Genomic DNA, 11,764 nt, shown 5'->3' with positions numbered 1-11,764 from the left:
ACGCCCCCTGCACAGAGGAGGACACAGGTGCCCTCCTGAGGCCCACTGCCCCTTACACAGAGCAAGACTGACCCACAGAGGGGTGGAGAACAGGGTAGCCTGTGGAGATCACTGGATAGGTGCTGAAGACTATGCCCAGTTTTCTGTGGCCTGACCCCTAGGTTTGCAATGTTCTGAGGCTAGCTGTCCCCGAGGCTCGGGGCTGGATGCACTAGGAACTGCTCTCCCTGGTTTTGGGAACATCAGCCAGTCTTGGAGCATATAGTCAGGGCAGTGGTCTTAACAACGACCCCTTGTGCATAAGGCATTCCTCCTTAAACAGGCCCAGATCCAGTGCCTGCTTCCACCAGTCCCTTATGGGCAGGGACGGGAGAAGGCCACAGGTGAGCCCTGAGGGGAAGTGTACAAAGATAGCCACAGTATTGATCCTTTTATCTCCTGATGTTACTGTTGTTGTTGTTATTAAGTGCCATCGAGTCGGTTCCGACCCAGAGCGGAACCCTCTGTATAGTGTTTCCGAGGAGCAGCTGGTGAGCTTGAACCACCGACCTTGCAGTTCAAACGGCTTTGCAGTTTGACCATTAACCCACAGCGCCACACCAGGATGTTACTAAAGGACCACGTTTGTGTGGTTATCTGCTGCACATTCGACTCCTCTCTGCACAACAAACAAAACACTACATGGTTACGTGCCATCTCCATGATGGGTTGCGGACTGGATCTTTGCGATCCACAGGCTTTTCTGTTGACTGATTTTTGGAAGTAGAGCACCAGGCCTTTCTTCCTAGTCTCTCTTTGTCAGGAAGCTCTGCTAAAGCTGTTGAGCTTCTCAGCAACATGTAAGCCTCCACTGACAGATGGCTACGCATGGGGTGCACTGGCCGGGAACTGAACCCTGGTCCCCCTGATAAAAGGTGAGACTCCTACTGAGCCACCACTGCCCTCTGCTCCAAATATTGGAAACGCGGGGAAGTCTAATGAAGAAAAATACCCACCTTCATTCCATCTGAGAGAGGGTTTCTGCGCTTGTGAGTGTGTGTGGAGACAGGCTGCACATGTGCGCATATATGTGCATGAAATGAGACTCAAATCTTGGACCACAGCTCGAATCCTGCTATTTTTACTTGCTGTTAGGTTCTGAGCATTTCTTTTTCACAAAAGCATGATTTTGGTGGCCACGCAGGACGTGAGCATCTGTGTTCGGAATCGATGTAAGCCTTGGCGGCTCTTGTGTTTGCTATTTTAACGCTGACGCAAATATCTGTGTACATAAATCTTGCCGCACTTTGATGATTTCCTTAGGATAAATTCCCGGAAGTGAATCACAGTACAAGAACAGTCTTTAGGCTCTTGGCGCAAGGCGAGGTGGGGTGGGGCGGGGTGGGTAGGCGGGGAGGAGGCTGAAGAAGGCTTTGGGGAGGAGGGGTGAGTTTTGAGCCTGGATTTGCCGGCCCTTGAACTCACAGACGAGAGAGAAGGCGGGCACTCTTGGTTGGGACACATGGGGTTAAGCAAAGGGGGTGCTCCTTCTTTAGGGGGACAGGACTATTTCACCCTTCAGTAGCAATGGGGGTGTCTTCCCAATGCAATCTGCACCCCCGTTTTGCTCAATGCTGTGCAGCAGTCCACACCCACTGACCTTCCTGGACCCTCTGGCCCTGATTTTGGCTGAATTCACTCCTTGCCTGCAAATGAGGAAGCAACCCCCCTCCTCAGATCAGCCATCCCATTGGAGAGCAGCTGCAGCTGTCCGGTGCCGCCCCCTTGTTGGGATTTGTTGTTCTTTGCTGTCAGTCAAGTCAGACTCCACCTCCTGGTGACACACACAATGTAACGGGACTGTTAGGATCCATAGAGGTTTTCCACTGGCTGGTTTTCAGAAGTCAATTGCCAGGCGGTTTTAGTCTGGATGCTCAGCTGAAAGCTGTTCAACGTCACAGCAATACTTGAAACCTTAGAGACAGATGGTGGTAGCTGTGCTTAAGGTGCACTGGCCGGGAGTCAATGGAATGTGGAAATTCTGTTACTGGACCACCATTGCCCCACTGTGTCCACTCACTGCCACTCACAGCTGCTGACCACTGTGTCCACTTACAGCTACTGACCACTGTGTCCACTCACTGCCACTCACAGCTGCTGACCACTGTGTCCACTCACAGCTACTGACTATTATGTCCACTCACTGCCACTCACAGCTACTGACCACTGTGTCCACTCACAGCTGCTGACCACTATATCCACTCACTGCCACTCACAGCTACTGACCACTGTGTCCTCACTGCCACTCACAGCTACTGACCACTGTGTCCACTCACTGCCACTCACAGCTGCTGACCACTGTGTCCACTCACTGCCACTCACAGCTGTTGACCACTGTGTCCACTCACAGCTACTGACCACTATGTCCACTCACTGCCACTCACAGCTGCTGACCACTGTGTCCACTCACAGCTACTGATCACTATGTCCACTCACTGTCACTCACAGCTACTGACCACTGCGTCCACTCAGCCACTCACAGCTACTGACCACTGTGTCCACTTACTGCCACTCATAGCAACTGACCACTGTGTCCACTCACTGCCACTCACTACTGACCACTGTGTCCACTCACTACCAATCACAGCTATTGACCACTGTGTCCCCTCACTGCCACTCACAGCTACTGACCCTGGAAAGACAGAACTGCCCCAGAGGCTTTTCAAGACTGCAAGTCTTTATGGGAACAGAAAGTATCATCTTTCTCCCATGGAGTGGCTTTGAACTACAGACATTATGGTTAGCAGCCCAATGCTTAACATCTCATGTCTTAAATACGAGAAGTGATAAACTCGAAAGTTCCCTTTGTGGTCCCTGTGCTCACATACAGACACCTGCGGGCTGCCCTGCCTCTTTGTGGGGGGAACGGGCAACAGGTCACCTGAGAGAATGGAGCGGGGCACTTCCCATTGGGAGAGTTCAGCTGGCATATTTCTAGGACTGAGGGAGAGAAAATGCGTGTCAGCCTCCAGACCAGCCCCCTCATCCTATTTCCCGGCTGGCACGGGTGCCCTGGGAAGCTGCCTATCACACCATCTTGCTAGTAGTCCTTGTTTATTGTAAGTGGCTTTACTTAGTGCATTTTGCAGATGTTGCGGTTTTTACAGATTGCAGGTTTGTAGCAGTCATACTTCGAGTAAGTCTGTCGGTGCTGTTTTCCTTTAATGTGCACTCGCTTTGCGTCTCTTGACACATTCTGGTCATTCTCACAAGATTTTGAACGCTTCCATGGTGCTTTTGAGCACTGATGTATACATGTGTTAACGTGATTCTTTTATGTTGTTTGATATATTATTTCGGAGGAGCAGCTGGTGGATTTGAACCACCAACCTTGTGGTTAGCAGTCCAGTGCTTATTGCACAGTGTCATACCCTACCTCTTACAGGTCTCTTATAAAGCATGTGACTCACTTTATTGCGATCTTAGCTGCCTCGCGGTGATCTGGAACAGAACCCACACTGCCTCCGAGGTGTACCTGTCTTTCATGCGTCCAGCTGGACCAATTCTTTCCCGACGACATCTGAGGTTGTGCACAATTCCGTGGAAGGAGAAGAGGGCAGAGCAGCTACCTGCGAGAGGAGCTTCCATCTGCTGGGCCCGGATGAAGTGGTTCTGAAGCCCCTGGCCCGTGCCCCTCCCCCTGCTCACCCTGGACCATTCTGAGTGTGGCAGGAGTGGGGTAACAACCCCCAGAAAGACAGGTCCATGGTGAACTCAGAGCCCAGAAGTCTCATCTCCCCACTGAAACCTGCTTGCATTTCAAGGGCCGCCGTAACAAAATCCCATAAAACAACACCTTTATTCACACTTGGTTCTGGAGGCTGGACCTTTGAAATGAAATTAAGGCATAGGCAAGGCTATGCTTCATCTAGGGGCTCCAGGGGAGGCTCCTTCCTGGTCTCTCAGGCCTCTGGTGGCCCCCGGTGTTCCTGACCTGTGATCAAATCACTCTCATCTCTGCCTCGGCCTTCACATGGCTTTCTCCTTTTTCATGTCAGGGTGTGTCTCCCTGTCCTTTCTCTTACACAGACTGCAGTCATTGGATTGAGCAGTCCCTGGGGCTGCTAACCACAAGGTTGGTGGTTCAAATCCACCAGTGGCTCCTCGGGAGAAAGATGAGGCTATCTGCTCCCATAAAAATGTACAATCTCGGAAACTCTATGCAGGCTCACTATGCGATGGAATCAACTCACTGGCAGTACATTTGGTCTTGCTTTGGTTTCGGTGGTGTCACAGTAGTTAAGGCATTTTGCTGCTAACTGGAATGGTTGGTGGTTCAAATCTACTAGCCACCACTCTGCATGAGAAAGATGTGGCAGTCTGTTTCCATAAAGATTTACAGCCTTGGAAACCCTTTGGGGCAATTTTGCTCTGTCCTGTTGTGGCACTGTAGGATAAGTACTGGATTGCAAGATTGGCTTAAACTGCAAGGTAGGCAGTTCAAGCTCACCAACCACTCCTCAGAAATCCTATACAGGCTGGCTATGAGTCAGGCTGGACTCGGTGACATTTAACAACAGCAATAATGATAGTCGTAAAGAGAAGCAGACCCTCAGTGAGATGGATTGGCACAGTGGAAGCAGAAATGGATTCAAGGGTAACAATCGTCAGGTTGGGGCAGGGCCGGGTGGTGTTTTGGTTTTTGGTACATAAGGTTGAAAGGAGTCAGAACCTACTTGACTGCACCTAAGAGTAACAACAACAACCTAGTCGCATTGGACTGTTAACTAAAAGGTCGGCAGTTCAAAGCCACCACCCACTCCTTGACATCCCTATGCAGAGTCACTATGAGTCAGAACCAACTCAAAGGCATGTAACAACAACACACAATCACAATGAGCCGGAATCGATTTGACGGCGCACAGAAACAACTACAACATGGAAAATACATAATAATAGAAGTTTGGGCAACCTCATCATATCGGAGTAGAGCTGTGCTCCATAGGGTTTCAGTGACTCATTTTTTTTGGTTCTCAAATGATCCTTTATTGACTCTTTTCTTTGTAGTTCTTAACCAGATGGGCATTCCTCAGCACCACTATTGATGTCATCTATGATGTCATGAGGGTTGTTGTTGTTGTTGTTAGGTGTCATCGAGTTGGTACTGACTCATAGCGACCTTATGCACAACAGAACGAAACACTGCCCGATCCTGGGCCAACCTCACTACTGTTGCCACACTTAAGTTCATCGATGCTGCCTCTTGGCCAATCCATTTTGTTTGGGGGTCTTCCTCGTTTTCTCTGACCCTCCATGTTACCAAACATGACATCTTTCTCCAGCGACTGGTCCCTCCTGACAATGTAAGGGTGGCGGTCATCAATGTTGTGACCCAATGACTGGGAAGTCCCCAAGATCTCTTTAATAGTCCCAGAGAGTTAGTTCTCTGGCCAAAGACCGGTGTTGCATTGGATGGGCAATGCTGATAATCTCATCTAAAGTCATCTTTCCACTGTGTTTAGTATTTCTCTTCTTTCTGTCTCTGGGAGGTATTGTGAGAACTTCGATCATCAGGGCAGAGACAGAAGGCACCACCTCAATCTTGAGCTTGTCTGTTCTGAATGGTCAGTCTCACTGTAATCCTTAAACCAGTTGCCTTGGCAATGTCTTTACCAACTTTTTTTGGAGACAAACCCAGAAGGCCAGAGCAGACGTACCCCCAACTTCCCCACTGGTGCAACTCAGGTACACGACTTTTGGGAGACATGGCAGAGGTGGCTGGTGTTAGATGAACCCAGATGCAGGACGACAGAAGAAAGTTGCCCAGTGACTGATTTTTTTAGAAGCAGACCACCAGGTCTTTCTTCGGTGGTACATTCAGCTGTAATCAAACCTCCCGTCTTTCAGTGAGCAGTCGAGTGTGTTAACCACTGGCACTTCCCAGAGACACACAGTTGCCATGTGTCGGTATCAACTTGTTAGGAAGTGATGTGAGTATGTCTTTAAAGTTTAGAAAACAGATTTAACTGCAGTTTCCTGGGAAATGGTATCAGATTGCCTACTTTTCTCAAAGTATCAGAAATATATTTTGCTTTCCTGCTTGATTGAACTTTTCAGTGCGCCCCCACTGCTTCATCCCCACAACTCCATTGTTGTTAATTACCATCCCATGGGCTCCAGCTCATGACGACCTTATATACAACAGAACAAATCACTGCACTATAGGACGGCACTGCTAGCTGAAGGTCGGCAGTTCAAACCCACCAGCCACTCCATGGGAGAAAGATGAGGCTGTCTGCTCCCATAAAGATTTATAGCCTTGGAAACCCTAGCCAGGGTCTCTGTGCGTCTGCATGGACTCGATGGACTCAGTGGTCTTGGTCTGCCCTAATCCATGATTGTAGCCACTGTATTTTGAGTCCCTTCAAACCTAGGGGTCTCACTACCTAGTACTGCACCAGACATTATTTTATAGTGATCCATAGACTTTTTATGGGCTCATTTTCCTGGTTCAAACACACCAGTCACTCCTCAGAAACCCTACACAGGGTCACTGTGGTTTGGAACCGACTTGAGGGCACTTAACAACAACAATTTTCCAAAGTACATTTCCAGTCCTTTCTTCCTTGTCTGTCTTAATCTAGAAGCTCCGCTGTAACCTGAACTTTCACTTTTTTTTTTTTTTTTTAAGTTTTTATTGTAGATTGAGTGAAAGTTTACAGGGCAGATCATCAGTTTCACATTCAACAAATCATATGCTTTGTTTCATTACATTCATTACAATGATTATAATCCCCTCCATGTACCAACAGTTAACAGTATTTCTCTTTATTCATTTTAGCTCTTTTTAAAAAACAACAACACACAGGCATATATAATAATTTAAACCACTAAAGGGCACATTCTGCAAGTCTGCCTCCTGGCCGCCAGCTCTCAGTCCTTCTCTTTCCATGAATCTAGAGTCCTCTGCTGCTCCCTCTATGTCCCCATTTCTGCCTCTGTCTCTGGTGTCGCTACTTCTCTGGATAGGATACCACATTCTGCTTGTGCTCTTCTCCCTTGATGGTCCTAGGGTCCTCTGTTTCTGGGCTGTAAGATTAACCACTACCCCGTTTTGGTTACAAAACTTCTACCTTAACAATTGTGACAGTTGCAATTAGTCATGATAACAATTACTCACTATTGAATCATAAGAATCTTATCCCCATCTCTTTTCACCAGACCCATCTAGACAAGATGAAAACTATTCAGTGGGGACTCTATCTCCCCCCACACACTCTTAAACTAAACTCCCTCTTGAAAACTTGTAAGTCAGTCACTTTATGCCTTTATCACTCCCTCATTTTAGGTAGTCAGTATCTAAGTTGCCCATCCCTATCTACCCTGCATACGGAGGAGATAGGATTGATACTTGATGTGAAGACTCCTTCCCTTTCTGTTGGTATTTTGAGCTACTACCTCCATGAGTGTAGGTCAAGTTCATCAAATTGTAGCAATTTACCCTCCTTTCCTTTGTCAAAAATTGGGATTTTTTGGTATCTTCCTCTAGGCGAGTTCTGATTATCAAGCCATTGAGGCTAGGTCAAATGGGTACTATCTGCAAGTTTGGGTGTTTTTGTGCGTCTCCCCGTACTTTGTATCAGCTGGATGCTTCACTCTCAGCTCTAGTCCTCCATGGCTATATCCTTGTCTGTGGACTATGTGTCCCCAGGTCTCTTCACACTTTGGACCAACCAGCCTTTCCTCTTCTCTCTCCCATCTCCAGGTTAAAGGGAGTCTATGGGCTGTGGTTGAATTCAACCCATTTCTTCATTGCTGCCTTTACCCCTATTCCACTCACCAGTAGACCATGTGATCGTCAGCAAGCTTACATGCCTGCTCATGTCATGTTGCATCACAGCAACGCACATGTCATGTTGCATCACAGCAACGCACATGTCATGTTGCATCACAGCAACGCACAAGCATCCGTAGTCCGACACACTGACAGATGAGTGGTGAGCACAGCACACAGATACGTGTATATAAATATGTGATCTTTCTCATCTGATGACGATCTGGAATTGCTGACTCCCATGTTGCTTGCAGAAGCGACCCCACAGCACATCACAGCAATCAACAACATGTTGCTTGCACATTTGTGTGGTGGACCGAGTTCCTGAAAGTCACTCAGAAATGATTTGTGAGATTAAGGATTATTGGAGAGTATTTTTCATTTGGATTGAGTTGTTTAACACTCCAGTTCAGGGTTTGGCAAACCAGTTCTAGGGATCACATCTGGCCCACCACCTGTGAGCCAAGAATAGTTCTCATATTTTTTAATGGTTACGTTGCTGTGGTTGTTAGTTCACATTGAGTCAATTCCAACTCCTGGCAATTTCCATGTGTGTCAGAGTCCAGCTGTGCTCCATAGGGTTTTTAAGGCTGTGATCTTATGGAAGTAGATTTCCAGGCTTTTCTTCCGCGGCACCTCTTGGTGGATTCAAACCTCCAGCCTTTTTGTTAACAGCTGAGCTCACTATCTTTTTACGCTGCCTGGGGATGGCGAATACATGTGATGGTGCTGGGCCTTATAAGGGATTTGTGTTTAGAAATCAGGAGTGATCGTATAAAACTCACGTTCCCAGGCTCTCTCTGGCCACACTCAACCCATACCCCTGCCAGCCTGGTACCCTGCCTGCCCTGCCCCTCGCACCACCACGTCAGCCCCTGGCTGCCTCTGAATGGGGTAAGGTTTGCCCCGAGGACCACCCTCTTCTGTACCCCAAGAAGGAGGTATGCTCTGGACTCAACGGGGTGTTCCCAGAGAGCCCCACCCTGGTATCCAGACTGGGTCTTCTCTGTTCTCTAATCCTCAGCCCTAAGAGCCTGACCATATCACACTTAATCCCCACTGTCTTCCAAGGAAGCCTTGGGCTGGAGTTCACTGACAGAGGGGCCCCAGAAATAGCACTGTGATGCTGCTGTTGGAGGTTGAGGCAGGCACCCTCCCTTTTACCTGTGGGCAGGATGGAGTTGGTAGGACCCAGGACACCCCGGGCTTGGGGAGGAGAGGACTGGATGGGGGGACCATGGGTGCTGAGGCCTCCCCTTCCAGCGCGGGAAGGAACAGGAGAACGCTCTGCCACGCAGTCTCTTCCTGACCTTGAGGAAACCGCAGCAGCTGCTTCTGGTTTGAGCGGTCACAAGGCCTATGGGGATAGAGGCTTCCTGTCACCATCCCTATGGGGATAGAGACTGTGGGCCCCCCCAGAACAAAAATGCTGGGCCTCAGGGGGGTCGGGTGGCTATGTCCCTGGGGCAGGTCGGCCTGAGCGAGGAGGAGGAACTCAGAGGAGGGTTGTTAAGTGCTGTCAAGTCAGTTCTGACCCATAGCGACACTGTCTAGGGCAGGGACCAGGAAAGGTCAAGAGGATGGGGTCAGCTTCCACTTTTAGACTCAGCTAGGGAGGGCTCTTTGTCACCCCAATAGGAGCTGGTCAGCAAAAGGGTTGTTACCTTGGGCTTCGCCTGTCCACCCCATTGGGGACATTCCGGTCAGCACTTTGTCTCACTTTCCCTATGGGACAGTAATGCTAATTATTGCACTGAGAAGATGAGATGATATCACAAGCGTTCAGTGCATTTCCTCCCTCGGTGAATGTCCCGGGGACAGCTGTTCCCATGGTTACCCCTCTGGAGATCCTGATGGGGTGTGCTGGTGGTGAAGGGTCCCTGGTGCTTCAGTGATTATGCCTCGGGCTGCTAATTGCTAGGTCAGCGGTTCAAACCCACCAGCTGCTCTGCCCCAGAGAGATGAGGCTAGGCTGTCTGCTCCTGTCGGAAACCCTCGGGAGCAGCTTGAGTCAGTCTTACAGGGTCCCTGTGAGTTACCGACTTGAAGGCAGTGGGTTCGTGGGTTTGTAAAGAAACCAAAGGCCCCTGCTGATCATGGGCACTTTCCTCGTCAAAGGTGGCACTGAGCATGGGAGAACCATATTGTGGTTGGTGATGGCCAGAGAGGCGTGGGGAGGTGGTGACTCCACGTTTCCCCTTGTCTGCCTGCTCCATCCCCCAGTGCTTGTAGCTGCAGGGGCCTCTGGGGCTTCCCCAGGCTGGCACTGTCTCTCTCTCTTTTTTTTTTTGGTCATTTCTACCATTTTTATGTGTACAGCTCAGCTCAGAGACATTATATTCACCATGTTGTACACTCAGCACCATGATCTGTTTCCAATTTTTCCCCCTCACCCTTAACAGAAATTCAGTGCTTCTAAAGCAGGCATTTCCAACCTCCCTACACTCCCTCTCCCCAACGCAACCCAAACCAAACCAAAGTCCTCACCATCAAGTCGATTCTGACTCACAGCGACCCTGTAGGACCGAGCAGAACTGCCCCATCAGGTTTCCAAGTGGTTACGAATCGGGCTGCGAACCTTAAGGTCAGCGGTTCGAAACTACCAGCTGCTCTGTGGGAGAAAGATGAGCCTTTCTACTCCTGTAAAGAGTTACACTCTCGGAAACCCTGTAAGGGTCGCTATGGGTCGGAACCGACTCGATGGCACTTAACAACAACAACAACAAATCTTTATAGAAATGGCGTCATCGTTCTCCTGAGAAGTGGTTGGTGGGTTCGAACAGTTGACCTTCAGGTTAACAGCCGAGTGCTTTAACCACTGTGCCACCAGCCTCCCCCCTCCCACCCCCTGCCCGTAATCACTAATAAACCTTCTGTTTATAGGCCACACAGTGCTGTTTACTGGGTCTGACTTCAGATGCACGGGGTCCTCCATGGCTCGGCACCTGTCTGGACTCATCATTTTCTCTATGGCCACGTGGTATTCCACTGTGTGGATAGACTGACCACCTTTGGTCAGTCCATTCATCTCTTGGTGGACGTGGGTTGTTTTTACCTTTCTCTCTTCCTTTTTGAGGGGTGAAGGGGGGCTCTCACAGGACCCCCAACAATCACCCCCTTGCTCCTTCATTGCAGGAAATGTGCTCACAGAGTTCCCACTCTCTTGTCTTTCAGCCTTGAAGAGGTCATTTGAGGTCGAGGAGGTAGAGACGCCCAATTCCACGCCACCCCGGAGGGTGCAGCCGCCCCTCCTTCGAGCCACAGTGGCTGGCTCCACCCAGAAGTTCCAGGACCTGGGGGTGAAGGGCTTGGAGCAGACTCGCCATGTAGACTCCTACAGTCAACGATCCCCCAAGGCTGCCCTGCGGAGGGTCGAGCTCCCGGGGTCCAAGACGGCCGAGCCTGTGTCCAGACGCACCGAGCTCTCCATCGACATCTCATCCAAGCAGGTGGAAACCACTCCTGGGCCGGCCCGCTTCGGGCTCAAGCGGGCTGAGGCGCTGGGCCACAAGACGCCTGAGCCGGCCCCTCGCAGGACGGAGATCACGCTAGTCAAGTCTCAGGAGGCAGCCCACCGGCGGATGGAGCCCCCAGCCTCCAAGGCCCTCGAGGTGCCCACCGTCCCTGCTGCCGACGCTGCCCCCAAGAGGGTGGAGATCCAGGTGCCCAAGCCAGCGGAGGTGCCCGCCGCCCCCACGCCCTTCCAGCCCCTGGAGAATTCGGAACCCAACTTGGGCTCTCAGCTGCAGAGCCGTCTGGAGTCCAGACCCTTGCCCACTGCGGTGGAGACCCCGCCCCGGAGCCTGGAGTGTGAGTAAAGGAACATTGAGGGGATGGGGGGACAGGTGGGTGAGAAGCTGGCCTGGTCAGGGAGTCAGGGGAGGGGGAGGCTGCATGTGGAGACTCAGTGAGAATCTAAGAACCCATGTAGCTGCTGCTTCTGTCCACTGG

The 11,764-nt window shown here is 50.3% G+C and overlaps 1 protein-coding gene and 1 pseudogene across 1 annotated transcript in view; one reads left to right on the top strand and one right to left on the bottom strand.

Moving 5' to 3' along the window:
* The first annotated feature begins 4,599 nt into the window (after positions 1–4,599).
* Positions 4,600–11,764, top strand: part of SEPT9 (septin 9) — a 99,318-nt gene continuing 92,153 nt past the window's right edge. The window contains exons 1-2 of the mRNA XM_006869660.1: positions 4,600–4,666; positions 10,988–11,623. Of these exons, the coding sequence (XP_006869722.1) occupies positions 4,600–4,666; positions 10,988–11,623 (703 nt within the window). The remainder of the gene's footprint in view (positions 4,667–10,987; positions 11,624–11,764) is intronic.
* LOC102818922 lies at positions 5,050–10,841 on the bottom strand (annotated as a pseudogene).

The sequence above is a fragment of the Chrysochloris asiatica genome, unplaced genomic scaffold (assembly GCF_000296735.1).
Source record: "Chrysochloris asiatica unplaced genomic scaffold, ChrAsi1.0 scaffold00132, whole genome shotgun sequence".
NCBI classification, from domain to species: Eukaryota; Metazoa; Chordata; class Mammalia; order Afrosoricida; family Chrysochloridae; genus Chrysochloris; species Chrysochloris asiatica.
The sequence above is the reverse complement of the archived record's forward strand: the minus strand, read 5'-3'. Positions and strand labels throughout refer to the sequence as shown.